Source organism: Penicillium longicatenatum (genome assembly GCF_028827895.1).
Source record: "Penicillium longicatenatum strain IBT 33135 chromosome Unknown contig_2_segment0_segment0, whole genome shotgun sequence".
In the NCBI taxonomy this organism is placed as follows: domain Eukaryota; kingdom Fungi; phylum Ascomycota; class Eurotiomycetes; order Eurotiales; family Aspergillaceae; genus Penicillium; species Penicillium longicatenatum.
The window spans coordinates 4,206,909-4,225,036 of NW_026643120.1; the positions used below are offsets into that span (position 1 = coordinate 4,206,909).

The 18,128-nt window shown below is 50.9% G+C and overlaps 6 protein-coding genes across 6 annotated transcripts; 2 read left to right on the forward strand and 4 right to left on the reverse strand.

Annotated features, from left to right (window-relative positions):
• Positions 1–149: 149 nt before the first annotated feature.
• Positions 150–1,328, forward strand: N7484_004085 (zinc-binding alcohol dehydrogenase family protein; the record flags this gene model as incomplete). Its single annotated transcript, XM_057114505.1, has 1 exon — positions 150–1,328. One exon carries the CDS (start codon positions 150–152, stop codon positions 1,326–1,328), a length of 1,179 nt encoding a protein of 392 aa, XP_056974645.1.
• A 1,092-nt stretch (positions 1,329–2,420) lies between these two features.
• On the reverse strand, positions 2,421–6,397 carry N7484_004086 (PT repeat family protein; the record flags this gene model as incomplete). The annotated part of the gene is made up of 2 exons (XM_057114506.1): positions 2,421–6,310; positions 6,373–6,397. The coding sequence occupies 2 exons, from the start codon at positions 6,395–6,397 to the stop codon at positions 2,421–2,423; spliced, it is 3,915 nt and encodes a 1,304-aa protein (XP_056974646.1).
• A 1,735-nt stretch (positions 6,398–8,132) lies between these two features.
• On the reverse strand, positions 8,133–9,167 carry N7484_004087 (uncharacterized protein; the record flags this gene model as incomplete). Its single annotated transcript, XM_057114507.1, has 1 exon — positions 8,133–9,167. One exon carries the CDS (start codon positions 9,165–9,167, stop codon positions 8,133–8,135), a length of 1,035 nt encoding a protein of 344 aa, XP_056974647.1.
• Positions 9,168–9,923: 756 nt separating this feature from the next.
• N7484_004088 (GNAT family N-acetyltransferase) lies at positions 9,924–10,436 on the reverse strand (the record flags this gene model as incomplete). The annotated part of the gene is made up of 1 exon (XM_057114508.1): positions 9,924–10,436. The coding sequence occupies one exon, from the start codon at positions 10,434–10,436 to the stop codon at positions 9,924–9,926; it is 513 nt and encodes a 170-aa protein (XP_056974648.1).
• A 452-nt stretch (positions 10,437–10,888) lies between these two features.
• On the reverse strand, positions 10,889–12,001 carry N7484_004089 (isocitrate lyase/PEP mutase family protein; the record flags this gene model as incomplete). Its single annotated transcript, XM_057114509.1, has 3 exons — positions 10,889–10,918; positions 10,967–11,448; positions 11,515–12,001. The coding sequence occupies 3 exons, from the start codon at positions 11,999–12,001 to the stop codon at positions 10,889–10,891; spliced, it is 999 nt and encodes a 332-aa protein (XP_056974649.1).
• Positions 12,002–15,747: 3,746 nt separating this feature from the next.
• Positions 15,748–16,212, forward strand: N7484_004090 (ATP synthase subunit C family protein; the record flags this gene model as incomplete). The annotated part of the gene is made up of 1 exon (XM_057114510.1): positions 15,748–16,212. The coding sequence occupies one exon, from the start codon at positions 15,748–15,750 to the stop codon at positions 16,210–16,212; it is 465 nt and encodes a 154-aa protein (XP_056974650.1).
• Positions 16,213–18,128: the final 1,916 nt, after the last annotated feature.

The following is an 18,128-nucleotide window of genomic DNA, read 5'->3' on the forward strand; positions in this document are numbered from 1 at the left end:
CTGATTGGCTGAGGTATCTACAGTCAGCAGGGCGCATCAACTCAGCAAATAGTTTGGAATTATAGCTTTGTTATATAAAAGGGCAGTCATTTCCAAATCTTCAATGGAAGAAACACTAGACATCCTGAAATCTTGCACAAAAGGCCCAAATGTCCACTCACCTCGCCGCCGTCTGCCTGGCCAAAGGCCAACCTTTTGAGCTCCAGACTCGGCGCACCCCAAAACCAGGACCAGAAGAGCTCCTCATCGCTGTCAAGTCCGTAGCCCTCAACCCGGCAGACGCCATAATGCGTGACGAAGGTCTTTTCATACCCACATACCCCACGGTCATCGGCTTCGACATGTCAGGCCTAGTTATCGAAGTCGGCGAGAACGTCCCCACCGGCGCGAGCGGCGATAATGTAGGTCCATCTTTCCGACCGGGTATCACCCGTATCGCCGCCTACTCCGCGTCTGTCTGGAAATCCTGTGATCCAGACTATGGCCCATTCCAGGAGCGGTGTCTCGTCCCCTGGCAGCATGCTGTGCCTATCATGGACGATCACATGTCATGGAACCATGCGGCAACATTGCCCGTCGCCGTTGCAGTACCACTTAACGCCTGGGGAATGATGGGAGTCCCTCGGCCGGGAGTGGCCATTGCTTCTGCTTCAGCAACTACTGGCTCTACTGATACCAGCACCAACGTCGATGGAGAGAAGCAAGGGAAGAATATGGAAAGAGAAGCCCTTCTCATCTGGGGTGCCTCCTCTAGCGTCGGTACCATGGGAGTGCAGACAGCCCGGCTGCTGTGTGAGGATCCCAACTCTCCTTTTGCAGCCGCGTATGCCACGGCTGGAGAATCAAACAAGAGCTATGTGCAATCTTTAGGCGCAGACCGCGTGTTCGACTACAAGGATCCGCAAGTTGTGGATGCGATCGTGTCAGCTGCTAAGGAGGACGGGTTTGTGATCCGGCACTGTTTTCTTGCTACTGGGGAGCTGGCGCCATGCCAGGCTATTCTTAAGGCATTTTTCAAAGATGACCGAGGAGGTAAGAAGACGAACACGGCGAAGATTATGTCTGCGCCCAGGATTCCTGGGGATGCTGAGGTCGTAGATGGGGTGGAGACGCTATTTGTAATGCCGTCGATGGTGGAAAGGGAAAGCTTGGAGCAGTTCAGATACTGGATTGGGACGTGGCTGGGTGAGAATCTGGCCAAGGGGACTATCAGACCGAGTCCTGAGCCGAGCGTCGTGGGGAAAGGCTTGGGGGCCATCAATGTCGGGTTGGACAAGCTGCTTCAGGGTGTGAGTTGTACGAAGTTGGTTATTGAGGTTGAAGAGTGAGAGTGTTTGAGGCGTTCACACTGTGCACAGAAAGGATAGACATAGGGATATTAGGCGGAGCACCATACCTGAATACCAAGAATATCAATTGAACATCACATTAACGGTATTAGTAAGGTGCAGTATCTGAAATTTGGAGTGATATTATTGACTGTATATCCATTCACCTACTCGTTCCCACTACTCTATACACTAACCTAAAATGTGAAGTAAGTAGGCGTGATACGCACTAGGCTGACACTTTTTATCTTTTGCTTACCCAAGATTGAAAGTAGTCAATAGTTGGTAGTATGGATGAAGCCCAGGACACGAGATACGCAGTGTACAATGCTGCCCAGAGGCATCATGCACCTTCATATACACAATGACGGCCATCTAGACTGAACTTGCAGATTTCATGTTGAGCATATTATAAGGAACAGCACACTCTTCAAATGAAAGTAACACGGCGTAGATGGTCAACGGTCTACTTATCCAATGCAGGTGGCAGCCAATATAGCATTTTAGGGAAAGGTTTACACGGAGGGATGCGGATTTTGATACAATGGTTCAAATAAGATCATAGGCGTCATTAAATACATCCTGGAGATAACCAGGCCACACCTCGAAAGCCTTCTATCGGGTGAATAGCCAAGCTCACCAAATGTGAAATATGACAAAAGAAATTCATTAACCCATGAATCCATGGGACAAAACAGCAACAAAAAAAATCAAAAACCGAGAGAATATGAAAATCGTAAACAAAAACAAGCGGCAGGTATCAAATACAGGGGAATCAAGCGTGTAGATAACGATCTGTCAACTTTTTTTTTTTTTTTATGTCGGGCTGGATGCCTCCACTTGAGCTGATTCGGAGGGTCCACGGATGATCATTGTTTAAAATGAGCGCCAGAGGATGACCACGATAGGCACCGCAATGGCAATCAAAAACAGGGACCTGGCGAATCAGCGTCAGTATTGTGACTCCGAACCACGTGTTTCTTAGGTGTGAACCCATGGAGGTGACGGCGTCAAGAGGGAGAAATGCAAATGACACACTCCCGCACGATCTTTTGTTTCCCTCAAAGCAGTCCATTTCATTGAGCAAGCTATCTATTGCTTGCCCCATGACCAAGGACGGAACATGCGTCCAACGCTTTTGAAGACCGTGCGCAGGAGCGCCTTGAGCCAATTATCAGATGCATTATTGATGGAAAGAGCGGCGACTGACCGACTCTGGCTCGTAGGACGAGCATCTTCATCTCCGTTATCAGTGGTTGTGGTGGGGGGAGTGAGTTGTTCGGGGACAGGCGCAGGAGCGGAAGCCTTCTGGCTGGACTCGGTAGCGGGCTCGCTTTCAGGGACTGCCTTAGTCTGTTGGTTCTCAACAGGGCGCTGTGCGGGTGGTGCTTGGATATTTGTGATCGAGGTCAATTGGTCGGTGGAAGGCTGGTTGAGCTTCTGGAGAAGGGCTTCGCCATCGCCAACAAGTGCTGCGAGAACCGAATCAGCTTCGAAGGACGGTACGGACGCGTTATATGCAGGGACTGAGAGCAAAGGCTTACTGTCTTCAGGCTGCACCTCTGCAGCAGGTGCCTCACTCTCAGTCTTGGCCTCAGTCTGGTTCTCAGCTTCCTCGTGGGACTGGTGCACGGCCGCAGCAACAGCAATACCTGTGGCGGTAGCAGCGGCCGCCGCTCCAGCGCCAAGAACCTCAGCGGTCAAATCAGTGTCTTTGCCAGTTTCCTCAGCGGTTTCCTGAGCGGCTTCCTTAGCGGTTTCCTCAGCAGACTGATCCTGGGGAGCCTCTTCAACTTCCTTGTTCGCGGAATCCTCTACAGCAGCGGGTTTCGGTGCCCACGAGCTCGCGGGCCGAAGACCAGCAAGTAATGCGCCGTAGACATCGGGATCGGTAGATTGTTGTGGCGCAAATTCCTGGATCTTAGCGTCAGCCTCGGACTCAGAGGCTTCCACCACAGGCTCCTCTTCCTTGGCGATAGGAACATCATTAGTAGTCACGGGCTCCTCAACTGGAGCAGGTGGCGTAGTGTCAACAGGAGCCTCTTCGACAGCGGGGGTCTCGACAGCGGGAACCTCAACAGGGGCCTCCTCAACAGCGGGGATCTCGGCTGCGGGAACCTCCTTAACAACGGTGATCTCCTCGACAGCAGGAACCTCCTCGACAGCGGGGATCTCCTCAACAGCAGAAACCTCCTCGGCAGCGGGAGCCTCGACCGCGGGGGTCTCCTCGACAACGGTGGCTTCAGCGACGGGGGCCTCTTCGACAGCGGGGATCTCGGCAGCGACAGTGGTCTCCTCGACGGCGGGAACCTCAACAGGGGTCTCCTCGACAGCGGGAGTCTCCTCGACAGCGGGAGTCTCCTCGACAGCGGGGATCTCCTCGACAGCAGGAGCCTCAACAGCGGGGGTCTCCTCGACAACGGGGGTCTCCTCGACAGCGGGAGCCTCGACGACAGGAACCTCAACAGGAGCCTCCTTGACAGCGGTGGCTTCGGCGACAGGGGCCTCCTCGACAGCTGGGGTCTCCTCGACAGCGGGAGCCTCGACAACGGGAGCTTCAGCGACGGGGGCCTCCTCGACAACGGGGGTCTCCTCAGCGACAGTGGTCTCCTCGACGGCGGGAACCTCAACAGGGGTCTCCTTGACAGCGGGAGTCTCCTCGACAGCGGGGATCTCCTCGACAGCGGGAGCCTCGACAACGGGAGCTTCAGCGACGGGGGCCTCCTCGACAACGGGGGTCTCCTCAGCGACAGTGGTCTCCTCGACGGCGGGAACCTCAACAGGGGCCTCCTTGACAGCGGGAGTCTCCTCGACAACAGGGGCTTCAGCGACGGGGGCCTCCTCAACAGCGGGGATCTCCTCGACAGCGGGGGTCTCCTTGACAGCGGGAGTCTCCTCAACAGCGGGGGTCTCCTCGACAGCGGGAGCCTCGACAACGGGAGCTTCAGCGACGGGGGCCTCCTCGACAACGGGGGTCTCCTCAGCGACAGTGGTCTCCTCGACGGCGGGAACCTCAACAGGGGCCTCCTTGACAGCGGGAGTCTCCTCGACAACAGGGGCTTCAGCGACGGGGGCCTCCTCAGCAACGGGAACTTCAACAGCGGGCTCCTTGGTAGGCTCCTCGATAACCTCCTTATGCTCAACCTCAGCAGGGGTCTCTTCAACCGAAGCTGTTTCAACGGGGGCCTTCACAACAACAGGCTCTGTAGCAGTAGTCTCCTCCGAAACCTCCTTAGTTGGCTCAGAGACTTCTACGGCAGTGGCGGTCTCTGGGGCAGTGATTTCCTCCTTTACCTCCTCGGCCGCGGGCTGCTCAACGACTGTCCCGATTTGAGCGGGCTCTTCAGCAGCAGTCTCGGGCTCAGCGACCTTCTCCATAGGAGGTTCCACCACAGAGGGTTCCTTAGAAGCCGCGGACTCTACGGTGACTGGCTCCTCGACGGGCTCTTCGGTGGCAGCCGGCTCAACATTTGATTCCTCAGCAGCGACAGATGTCTCTTCGGCAGCCGGCTTATCTTCGATGACAGGCTCAGGGGCGGCTTCTACAGGCGACTCCTCAGCAATGATCTCCTTGACATTCTCCTCGGTGGTGACTTCGGCAACGGGCTCTTTCTGGTCAACCTCTGGAATGGTCTCCTCGGCCTTTGTAGCTTCCTTGGTGGATTCGACGGCTTCAGCTTCGGTGGCAGCGTCTTCCTTAACAAATTCGGGGGTAGGCTCTGAGGCGCTCTCGGTGATAGGCTCCTGAGCGACCTCCTCCTTCACCTCAGTAGTAGTCTCGGTCTCCTTCGATTCCGCGACGGCGGGCTCGGCGACAGGCTCCTCGATGGTAGGCTCATCCTTGACAACCTCGGCAGCTGTCTCTTCGACTTTAGGAGCCTCCTCTTCCTCAACCTCAGGTGCCTCCTCAGGAGCATCAGCGACTGGGGCTTTAGTGGTGGTCTCGACGGTCTCCACGGTAGGCTCCTGGGTAGCCTTCTCGGTCACTGGCTCCGGTGCAGACTCAACGGGCTTTGATCCCTCGACAACGGGCTCAGCAACAGGCTCAGCAACAGGCTCAGCAACAGGCTCAGCAACAGGCTCGGCGACAGATTCTTCTGTGGCGGCCTCCGCGGTGGTCTCTTCGGTCTTAGGAGCCTCAATTTCTTCGGCCTTGGGAGTTTCTTCAGAGGCCTCGACGACCGGAGCTTCGGTGGTGGTTTCGACACTCTCCGTAGTGGACTGCTTGGGAGCCTCCTCGGTCACCGGCTCTGGCGCAACCTCAGCGGGCTGTGATTCCTCCACGACGGGCTCAGCAGTAGCTTCCTCTGCGGCGATCTCTGTGGCGGGCTCCTCCTTTGTGACTTCAGCAACAGTCTCTTCGACAGCCGGGGTTTCATTTGTGGTTTCAGCAGTCTCCGCAATGGATTCCTGAGTCTCGGCGACTGGCTCTGACGATGTCTCGACAGGCTTCGATTCCTCAACAACGGGCTCAGCAGTAGCTTCTTCTGTGACAGTCTCTGCAGCAGGCTCGTCCTTGGTGGCTTCGGTGGTTGTCTCTTCGGCCTTAGGAGCTTCGGGCTCGTTGGATTCGGTTGCGGGGGCCTCAGCAGGTGTTTCGACGGACTCCCCATTTGTAGCGGGGGTCTCAACAGCAGGCTGAGATTCTTCTGTTGCTGGTTCGGCAGACTCTGTGGGCTTCGATTCCTCCACGGCCGAGGCCTCTGCCTCAGTCTCTGCGGGAGTTTCGACAGCTGGGGTCTCTGTTCCGTTTTGTGTAGCTTCCTCCGCGGTCTCCCCTACCACCGGCTCCGTTTCGGCAGCATCGTTGGCCTCCTCTCCTGCGGCAGGTTCAGAGACAGACTTGTTCTTCTTCTTGTTCTTCTTTTTGTTCTTCTTCTTCTTGGCCTTCTCTCCCGAGCCGGTATCCGCTTCGGTCGATTCAGGTTGGGTGGACTTCTCATCCACAGACACTATAGGGTCCTTGAGGGTCTCATCCGAGACTTGCAGGTTGTTAGCTTCAATCGCTCGCCACGGGGGAAAAACAATTCACCGTGGTACTTACCATTATGAATTGCGGCGGTCGCCATGATTGTAGGTTGTTTAAAATCGTAACGGTCGTGAAAGGTGAGGGGGTATTATCGACAAAGGCGGGATTCGCAATTTGACCAGCAAAAGCAGTAACGCAAGATCCAAGCAATTAGCTGTACAGCCCTCAACACAGCTCACAGAGCACGATGGGGAAAATTCGAGAGATTTGGTAGTAGGGAGACAAGAAAATCTTTGATCAGGAGGGAAAGAAAGAAAAAGGCAAGAGGGGGGAAGCTTAGGCCAATAATAAAAAAAACCTTTCCGATGCCCAACAACTGTACAACATTGACCAGCTAAAATACGCAGTGGAGCATCCAGTGTTGGCACAGTGACCAACTCATACTAGAGTCATTTCTGGGTAAGCGGCACACCACCAAGTTCCATTAGTCTATAAAATCCCAGTTCTTGCCCAATGAGTTGTCTCCTTTTCTTGGGCCGCTGGTCGATCTCCACTAGAGACCCAATATGCGGTGAAGCTGCCGCCGAGGTCCTTTTGTATTGACTTAGCCTTTTTGAGCATCGGTCGTACGGGTCAAGCACTAGTGACCGGCATGAGCAGTACGACATTCGGAATCTACTGCATTTTCACTTTCCCCTCTCGGGTTTTATTATCACGCAACGAAGCTGTGAAAACTTGCGCTCATGCGAACAGAAAAAAAAAAAATTGGGTGGAGGCGCTAGTGGTGCAGGACCCATTAATAAACATGGGCCAATAGGGTCCCATGGCCCCGGGGTTCTTCCTCTCCACCTGTCAACTGCTTTGACTCATACAATGACGAGATGATCGACTATATTGCCCTACTGTATTGGCCCAACGGTGAAATCTTCTTTGTCAACAGTCTCCCTTTATCTAATGGCCATATAGTTCAATAGCGAGGGTGTTAGCCTGGGAAAAATCACAACAAGCAGTTCCAAGGTTTTATGCGAGGATGATCCGTGGGACGATATCCGAGGACATGGCATGATATGACACAATATGCATATTGCTACCCGCTTTTTCTATCCCTCATGCCCCATCTTTCATATTTATAGGCAAAAGAGCTATCCGATGGAGATTCTTTTCAAACGCATAACAAGTGCGAAAGCCTTTGTTTACAATGGCGTGCAGCTAACACGGACCATCTCGGACTCCGTGCACTATTGTCTCCATCCCCCTCCCGATTCATCCGGACAAACTCCGCGAGCACCCGCGAACTTGCCTCTGATCGTGGTCTTGTGATTGGCAAAATTCTCACCGTTCATTGTTCAATTACAGATCTGCCCAGTCCTGCTCCCTGCCGATCGGCGCCTGAACGTGCAGGTGTAGACGTCCTTGGCGCAGGGCTCCACTTGCTTTGGCTTTTAGAAACCTTGTTATGCGCGTGCCTCGGCAGCCATTGGGGGTCTAGAGAAAAATCTGATGCGTACAGCGCAGGGTTGACCGTAGACTGTATCCATATTTTCACCCAGCTTGAAGCAATCTGATCACTGTCGACCTATCATCGCAAATTCATAAGGTAAGTAGATCGAGGTCGTAATGGATCTTTTCAGAGGCAACATGAGAACCCCATTGCTACGCGCGGCAAGATCCATCTCGTTTCCAGCATGTGAGAGTTCTCTTTGAGCTATCTCGTAATGCGCGACGGGAGTGAGCAATCTATATTAGTCCATGGCTTTGACAAAACATCAATTAAAACTATTTTAGTATGGATATATCACAGATTGAGATACATTTCTTAGATTCAGGGTACCCTCCTAATCCGTGTCCGAGAACTTCCACACATGAGCCCGTAGCTCGACAGCCAGGTTCATCGCAAACCCATGAAAGATCGAATCCAGAAGAAGAGGTGTCTTCTCCTCCTCAAATAATGCACCAGCTGCAGGAACGTAACTCATGTTATTAACGAAATAATTATGCAACGTCATAAACTGCCGCTTGCAAATCGTATGGGTTCTGAACAACTTGCGGGCCTGCTCGCTGGCTTCATCATGCTTCTTGTTAGACAAGACCTCGAAATGTTGACGCAGACGGGCATTCTCCGGGAAAGGAAATTGTACCGACAACCTCTGCAAGGCATTGTCGCGGGCGGCACACGATTGCTGGACCTCCTTGATACTGCTGAGCATCGACCTGTGGTCTGTGATGATCACCTCCAAGAGACTCCACAGAGTGAAAGAAGGAACTTGAATGTCAGGGTAAGCAATTGAGCCATCCTTCTCACCGCAGAGATAGCCCTGGATCAAATTGAGCATTTCCTTGTGACCGGCCTGAATATCATCCACAAGAGAGGGTGGGACTTCCAGATGAGCAAATTGATCCCGGCAGACTTCAATGTGGTTGATATTTTCGGTCAAGGCGTCCTCAAGGATCTTCATTTCCTCGACCAAGGCCCAGAATGATGCAGGGTAATCGGTCGGTGGAAAGCCTCGGCCGAAGTTCGGATAGAGAGGTGCTGATGGAGGCTCGTATTTTGGAATTTTGATAGAAGTGTACTGACCATCGATCTTGTCCTTGTTAATCCAGCACCAGAAATCCTTCTGGAAGATCATTTCCTTCATGCACCTATGAAGTCTTGGCTTTCGGCTTCGAGGTCGGTAGTGGTTTATAATGTTTCGAGCCACAAGCTTGCGTTGGTGCTTTACATCCTGCTGGCGAGCATTTCGAACTGCTTGGCGGGCAGTGATGATTTCTGGTGGTAATCTGGCAAATCGAAGTGCCAGGGGGCTCAATGGGGTTTTGACGTAGACAGATGGAACAGTCATTCCCGGAAGGGGGTATAGTCCCGGCATACTCGGACAGTCGAGGTCAAAACGACTCAGCGAGCCGGTTTGTATGAGAATGTGAGATCACGCGCAGAGCCTGCTGTGCTTCACCGAAGGAAAAAGAACGAGATAGCATAGACCCCGCTTTGGATGGCAGGAATAAAGAAGATTAATTCAAACAGAGCCAGCTCTGTATGATTGAAGGGAAATGAACCAGATAGAAGACGAGCAAGGTTGAGGTTGGCAAGGAATGGAAGCTGCTTGATAAATACAAATCTAGTTGAAAATGTAAATCTCGGGTCTAAACTGGGTTATTCACTATATACCCATTAAAACTGGACAATACGAGGTTTTAGATTGTCCCAAGACTGGAAATGTATTGAATGCTCGATCGGGGCACAAAGACTTATTTCATGGTATCAACCGATCAGAGAAAACAATCAACTTGGACAACCCATCTTCTATTGTGTTCCATTTTTTACGTCACAGGGAATCGGCTATCTCAATTTTGTTTAACTGATGATAATTGAATTTCTCAGGATGTAGAAGCCTGTTTGTGTTCTCCTCCACAATAGGTATTCACTGAAAGACTCAAGGGAATTGTTCCATTTAAGCCCTAACGCTCACTCCCCACCATTCACTTATTTGTCCTTGTACCCTCCTTTCCTCACCGACTGACTGTTTCCGCAACCAGTCTCTCTTTATTTCGTGATAATTTGATCTAGTCTAGTGATTTTCACACATTTTCCAACTTGAATATGTCTATCCAAACAAAATCCAGATTTATAACTCCAACTCCCAAAGTTCCCCAGTCATCTTGATTCCAAAAGAATCATGCTCTTCCGACGCAACATGCACGAATCCTTCACTTCCGTAAATGTGCCGTGCCGAAACTAATGTACTCTGAGTCCACAGTCCAATATGAGAATAGCCGACTTCCCTAGCAAACTTCGTACATTGCCGTACCAGTGCACGACCCAGCCCAAGACCGCGTGCACTCGGCTCAACCAAGAATAGACGAATTTTGGCTGCATTTTTTGCTGGGGATGCGTCGTTCACAAGCATGATGCACCCGAGGAATTCGCCATCTCGTTCAGCGATCCAGCAACGCTCTAATTTGGGGTCGTAGTTCTTGAGGAATTCCCCGGCAATTCCAGCAACGATGCCCTCAAAACGCTCGCCCCATCCGTACTCTTTGTTGTATAACACTCCGTGGCGGTGAATGATCCATCCAATATCTCCTGGGCGGTGATCTCGGAGAATATATGCCGGGGGTGTGGTGGAAACGCTTCCCATTGTGATGGTAGATCGGGAGACGTTACTTTTCGAGGGGATGCAAAATAGAGTAATGAGTGATGGATGCTAGCTTCTTGGCTCGCGGATGTCTGCCATTATTTATTGGACCCTTATTGCGGGAATATTCTGGAGTTCCCGGTGTCATCCACAGGGCGTGATCTAGATTTGGTCGGCTGTGGGACTCGTAGAAATCATATCCAATCAAATAAGCTCGATTCGCTTCTGCAAAACTGTATACTATGTTTCTTGGAATGCTTCTGCAAAATTTACTCTGGTTGGATCACGAATTGAAAAAATTTTGAAGGTATTAGTGTTTGAGCTCCAGGTCCATTCATTGCGGACAGGGACCCAGTCAGTCTACAATGTGGGGTTCATGGGGCAGAACAACCACTGGAATTGATCAACTCAATTTATTCCAACTTCACATGACTTACCATCCCACGTCGAACCGCTCAGTTAAATTGATATTTTCCTTCTCGCTCCTACAAAATGTAAGTTCATGACATAGATCCATACAAAGCACAACTTACCCAGTACTTGTTGAACCCAACTCCTTCACAAACCTCATCATAAGACAAAATCATCGGCGGTGCACCAGTAGTCATACTCTTTTTCAAATTATCCAAAGCATCTCGAATACCCTTGAGATGTGCGGCGACCAACGTCCAAGGGTAAGCCACGGCACTAAAGCCAAGCTCTGCAAGGTCCTTAGCGGATAAATTCTCCGTCTTCCCTCCTTCAATGATATTCGCAAGAACGGGAATATCCAATTCCTCCACAACACGCCTCATCGCAGCCCTATCAGGAAGGGCTTCAATAAAAATCGCATCCGCGCCTATACGCTTGAACTCCTGTGCGCGAGCCATTGCCTCGTCCCATCCATGCATCAGGGCATCGGTGCGGGCAAGAATGAAGATGTCCCGACCTTCATTCCGAGCGTCACAGGCAGCTTGCATGCGGGCGTATGCTTCTTCGCGAGAAACGACGCTCTTTCCTTTTGTGTGTCCGCATCCTAGTCACATTGTTAGTTTGGACAATATCAGTTATATGGGAAAGATCAGTTAGACTAGAATCCTACGTTTTGGCCACTGCTGGTCCTCGATCATCACGCCCGCTGCGCCGGCAGCTGCGAAGCACTCAACTGTTCGCTTGACGTTCATCGGGCTTCCATACCCTGTATCCCCGTCTGCCATGATCGGCACGGAAACCTGTCGGAAGCTTTCTTGGATTTTGTCGCACATCTCTGCCATGGCGATATACCCCGTATCTGGGAGCCCATGTGTGCTGGCGACTGCGTATCCTGATAGGAAGATCATAGGGAATCCGGCTTCTTCGACCAGACGCGAGGAGAGTCCATCGTATGTGCATGCCTGTGCGATGATCTTGGTTGGATCGGTGCGGGCCTCTAGGTACATTGATCTGAGGCGGGAGGCTTGCAGCGAGGGAATACGTCCGCGAGTGTTTGCGAGGCTTATTTCGATGTTTTTGTTGGTTCCATCTTGTGGCCCTGCGGGGTTGGCCGGCGTATCGAATTGGAAGGGGTAGGGAACCTTGCTGGTGGACATGTCGGGGGTGGCTTATTTGGTTGCTGGTTAGAGACTGAGAATGATGAAGACGCTTTTGCGGGTTTTTATGGAAGCGACATCGGAGTCACTGGTTCAACGTCACTGGTTCATAGGTGATGCACGTCGAATACTTGGCATTATCCGATCGCGGGGGGTGCCCCTCTTCCCCGCGTCAGGAATTGGTGTGCAAAGGTTGTGTTCATCTTTCAAGCTCGATTGGCTGTCGGGAAGTTTTATCCTTATTCTATGGGACTGTCTGTGAAAACCTCGAAATCATTAGATGTTCAATCAGGTCCTCCAGCGTTACTCTCACAGCTGCACCGAGATGCACAAGAACCAGTGCAAGACGAGGGGATATTTTGGAGTTCAGTCTACTCGCATTCCTCAATCAATCGTGTCACTGGATGTTTTGTGCAGTCAGCCACTGGCTCGCTGACAGGTGGCCTGGTAATATGCCAGCGTCCCGGTCCTGCAAGATTTGTTGATGCGAAGAGTAAGCCGTGATGACATGATGGAACCGCCCTTTTGACCGTGACTGTGACGAAACACCATCATGGTCTTCTAGGCCTCGGGGGTGGTTCAAGATGCACTGACTTGCCAACGTTAGTGATTCAACTACCCGCCGCAGATTCAAAGAATCAAGATCATCTTCTTATACGTGCGATTTGCTTGTTTGCGCTGCCGGAATCAAGTGGCGACTTTTGTGTTATTGAGTCGACGTCTTGAGTTCGTGATCATTGCTGGCGTGGTTAGGACGATACGAAGTGCACTATTGACAGTGAACGAGTTGTGCGGTAAACCTAAGATCCAAAGCATCCCAGGAAGGTAAAATGTTGTGTTCCTGGGGCGTTTGCCAAGGACGTTTTATTGATTTCACAGGCAGTACGAAGCTATGCTTGTGGATCGTGATCAAACCACTGGCTCAGGTCTATAAATCGAGTAGGGGTTCCTGCGGATGAGGACTGAAGAAGTGGCGGTCAACTTGGTTGCAGAGAGACAAGATTATCAAATTGAAGTCATTGTGCGAATGCGGGAAAATTATGCCTTTCGGCAAAGAAAGCATGATATGCTGCCCCGAGGTGGACAGGGGCAATGAATCGCAAGCCATTCATCGAGGGGTAAGTGGACTTTGGGCGTCATTGGGACATTTTCCAACAACAGAGGCAAGCTCACGCTCAAAATAGCCTTTCAAACACGCTATGCCCGTTGAGTCTAAAAGAGTGGATCGGATCGAAAGGAAGAGATCTGGGGAAAGCTGAACTCCAGAGTTGTGGCTACTGCAAAGGAGCTAGCTCGTTGCTTATATGGAAGGACAAATTCCCCGTTGTGGCTTCGAAAGTAGGGCACGGGAGCTGCCCGAACGAATGGATCCCAACGCCCTGAACAAACCAAAAACAAACCTCAAGTGTCCTGAAGCATGTATTATTACTGTGCATTTGAGCATTCCTACTGTAACCATACATGTCTACAAGGGGTGTATTCGGTCGTTCTGCATGTCTCTCCCAGCATACCTGAGATCCGTTCAGCACTCGAAAATCAACCCTAATATTGTTCGTCTTTATCGGGCAACCCGGCAGCTCCATTCTCGAAGACACTGAGCTTCGTTTCCAAAGGAACAAGTGCCCCAACGCGACAGCATGTTTATCTGGGTTGAAATTACCTGACAGAGTGCCGTTCTGCCGCCAGTGTGTCTTGTGAAATTCAACGCGACTGGTACTTGTGAACGGCGCTGATACAATTCCCCTGTATTGTGAAGACGGGGCGACTCAGAGATCCACAGCCCCGTCAAGTGGATTCCGTCGTCACCAACTTTCGTTGGATAGGGGATGGAATGGGTAAGCTCCGGCGTCGGAGGGTACAGTTTGCAGGTGAGCATGCTGTCTTTTCCAGCATCCATACAGTAGACTACATAATTAAGGATACTTTCTCCCATTCGACAGAGAACCTGGGTGATCTGTTTCACCCCCTACACAGAGTTTGACCTACTAGACAGTGTGCAGCGGTTTATCAGTGAATGCCAGCTGTCCTTGCCAAGGAATTCCATCCCCATGACCTCACGGCGGGTCATCCATGATGCCTCTATCGACGAGTCAAATGGAGGTATCGTATCCTGTATTACGCGTTCTCCCGTACCCTAAAATACCCGAAGTCAGCTCTCGGGTCAGCCTCCCACGATGCCATGTATCATATACCGGAGGTATATATAGCTTCAAAATATCATGGTAGATCGCAGGTCCAGTACCCCATCCTTAAAATATTGGTGTAGAAACAATATTCGTTCAGTTCGTCTTTTACGATGCAGCTGCAAGGGTCGTTTAATACGTCCGGAATGACCCTGAACCAAGCTTGTGTGGGTCCGCCAAGCTCAGCGCCTGCGATCAGCCGAGCTGCAGCCGGATCAGTCTTTCCTTACGGAATTTCGCAGAGCCTCCGGAATCCCTGTATCTAGGCTAAGGGAGGATATAACAGCCACTCCGGTGGCCTTAAAAGGGTTTGTATGGGAAGTTTAGGTACCGCAGTTTAACGCTGGGGGGGCAGTATCCAGGCGGATCCCATGTTGGAGCGAACCGGAAGAGCCAGCTTGCACCTGTTGAGCGTGATAATCGGGTCCCGGCGGGTCGGGAATCCATTGTGGAGGCCGAGGGAAGCGAGAACAACAAACAACTCGTAATTCTTGATTTTTCTTTTTTCTTGGAATTAAATTCCATGAAATTTATTTTTTCCACCCCTTATCGTTGGGATACCCTACACATATAAAAGCCACCTCGATCCCATCTGCAGGTTTCATGCCAGATGATGTCCGGACGGACCGCATCCAGCAGAAAGTAAAAGCAAATTAATAAAATACCGATAAAAAACGACATCGGGCGCCGCATCCGGTCTCTCAAAATTACATGTTTCCAAAAAGACCACTCGGTGTGTGTGTTTCCGAGGAAAGGGATGGGAAGGAGTCCACTTGGATCCTCCTTTCAGCCGACCAAGTGGTCCTCGGGTGGGCCGGTTGGCCCAGTGAATCTGTAGTTGGTGGACCTGGAATCCGACTCGGCCCGGTTTGGGCGACGCCGGGAATCAATCCAGAAACATAACCTTGGGTTCGTGGAACCCGAGTGCATTATTATTGGATGATGATAGTGGATTGGTGGGCCTTGACCCACTTAGTTGGAACATACTGATGATCCACTGCAGGGAAGGGAGAAAAAAATTGAGCTCCTACGTACAGAGTACTTCCAACCTCCTTTCCCTTCCCCCAAGAAACCTATGCACAGGGAAAATCATCGATAAAGTATAGGTCTCAATTGATACATATGAGACCATATCGCCTTTTATGCAGGGGACAGAAAAATAGATGTAATTTTGAAAAGCTCCATTCCGATGGAAACTTTGCATTACCAGTGGACCCCATGGGACTCCGAACGAACCCGACATAAAAGCCAATAATACATGGTATAAATGGTAAGAAATTGAAAAACAACTGCAAAACACACCCCCAGCATTCCTCATACAGGGGAATTGCGAATGAAATACTCCGGCGTCCGCACAGAGTAGGGCTTTTTTTTCACGGAGACGCACTAGCCTCGACTGGGAGGCGGACGGGCGAAAATTTGGCCGTAGAGTATTTATGTCCTGGGTCGACCTTCTTCCGTAGTTTCCCAGCTTTTTCTCCCTGAAAAGAGTCCATCCCCCCATATACCAATCCCCAACTCCTCTCTTTTTTCCCTCCCGTGAAAAAACGCAAAATCATCACAATGGCCTCCCGTGTCTTCACCCAGCGCCTGGCTACCGCCATGGCCCAGTCCTCCAAGGTCGCTCGCCCTGCTGCCCGCGTCAACCTCAACGCTGCCACCAAGCGTACCTTCACCCAGAAGGCTCCCGCCACCTCCTTCGCTGCCCCCAAGCGCGTCGCCTCGCCCACTCTCCTCCAGGCCAACGCCCGCGCCGCCTTCCAGAACGCCGGCCGCCGCCAGTACTCCTCTGAGGTCGCCACCGCCATGGTCGAGGTCTCCAAGAACATTGGTATGGGTTCCGCTGCCATCGGTCTCGGTGGTGCCGGTATCGGTATCGGTCTCGTCTTCGCCGCTCTCCTCATGAGTGTTTCCCGCAACCCTGCTCTCCGTGGCCAGCTCTTCTCTTACGCCATTCTGGGTTTCGCTTTCGTCGAGGCCATGGGTCTGTTCGACCTGATGGTTGCTATGATGTGCAAGTACGTCTAAGCGTTTGATCGAGAGGCTTGAGGAACGAAGAAAAAAGAGAAACATGATCGATGAAATATCTTCAAAGAATTTCCTTGCTTTTGTTCATCCCCTTTTTCTTCCGTCAGCCGGGGAGGGTATTTGGTCGTGATGTATTACCATGTACTACTTTTCAGCGTCATCTACAACACCTATTTCTTTCTGTACATATAGAGTCTATATGGCCCACCCATCCCAACTTCCAACGAGCCAAACCAAAACTCTGTGTGTTGAGTCCTCCGGCCGTATCAAATTCTTTGTCTCCATTAATTTCTGGATTCTGGCAATCCTTCCTCTATCTCTCTTCCCACGCGCCCAATAGCTTCCAATTTAGCAGTAAACACGAGCTAGTCTGTCCACTTAAGCTCTTGATCTGTCAGCTCAGCTGCACAGCTACCATCTGAAAGCTCTGGCTAGACCCCCTTTCTTCCGGTTTGATGCTTCCGGGGTTGCCAGGTGCTACGTGTCAAAATTCAGTCTGCCATTCTACAACCACAGCCAATTGATAGCCGATGCTCTCTCAGAATATTCTGTCCACCGGGTTCCATTCATCGACCTTCTTGATCTACTCTTTATTCACGTTGGGGCTCCTATTCTGAGCTTGAGGTCTCCCCCGTCCCCAACGTAAAACTCGCACTAGCGCCGGGACCTCGGGAAACATGTTCCCGCCCTGGCCCGGCTGACTCAGCTTAGTGACATCAACGATCGGTTCACTTCATGAAAGACTGGGAATATGAAATTAAAAGTTAATGGCTGAGGAAGTAAAGTCAGATTAATATCATCTGAAAATATCGGCGGCGAAGTGGCGGCGATGATGTTTGGGCAACACTGTAGCTTATCGCCGTTGCCGATGTGTCGCGATCGATCCCGAAAATCTTCTCGGCTTCGAATTTGATATAGGATCGGGAAATGCTGAGATTATTTAGATACGTACTTGTCAGATCACCGCTCCTAGTTGGAGTCTAATGGAGCTGATTCTTGTAATCGATTTGAATGAATTGTAATTCTATGTGAATTTACGGGCATCTTATTCACTGATCTGCTCAACCCAGGCATGGCCCGATATAGATATATTTCCGGACCAATCTCGAGTCGAACTCCCAAGGTAATGCGCTTGCGGTCCCAACAAACTCGCAGGTCCAACCTTTAAGAACATGAAAAGAACCCGACAAACCTGTGGATTCAATTGTGAGGAATTTTCTAACCTCAAATGCTTATAATCAAACTCTGCAGAGGAATCAATGCAATGCAATGCACGCGATCACTGTGCAGGTTTCCCTTGCCCAGGCGTTTTGTTGATAGATTTTTCCCTGGTCTTTGAAGGTTTTATTCTCCAGTATCCTAGATTGACCTCCCTGCCCCAAGTGGGTAAGATCTTCTTACAAAATTAAGTTCTCATTCTGAAGTAGTATCGCGCCTTTCTGATTTGCCCATGACTGTCTGTTCACGTCGCGTCATGTGACTGGACATGAGTCAATGATCAGAGTATTTCAGAAATTGAAACCGCACCAAACAATGACAAATCGTGGAAAAGGCGTTCTGCTCTGACAGTCAAATACATGCTGTTCGGAGCTAGCTTATTCTTTGTCTATTGCATAGAGACAGCAGCAGTTACGTCGCGCTTGATCCGCTGACGCGCCGTGGCAGAAGCTTAAACAGAGGCCCTGGGTCAAGGCGTTACTTGAGGTTGTTCTAAATGAATGATGGCTCAATGATGCAGGATATAACCTCAGAAGACCACTGGTAATCACCATGGGTCTAATCAAACATAATCCTTGTTCTTCAATTTGAGAGGTGCTCATGCGAGGCGCCAACTGGTGAAAAGAGAATCTGAGAATATACTCGGGAACCTACCCTAGAACGTTTCCAAGGGCTCCTTTCAATTTCAGCCCGGCTAC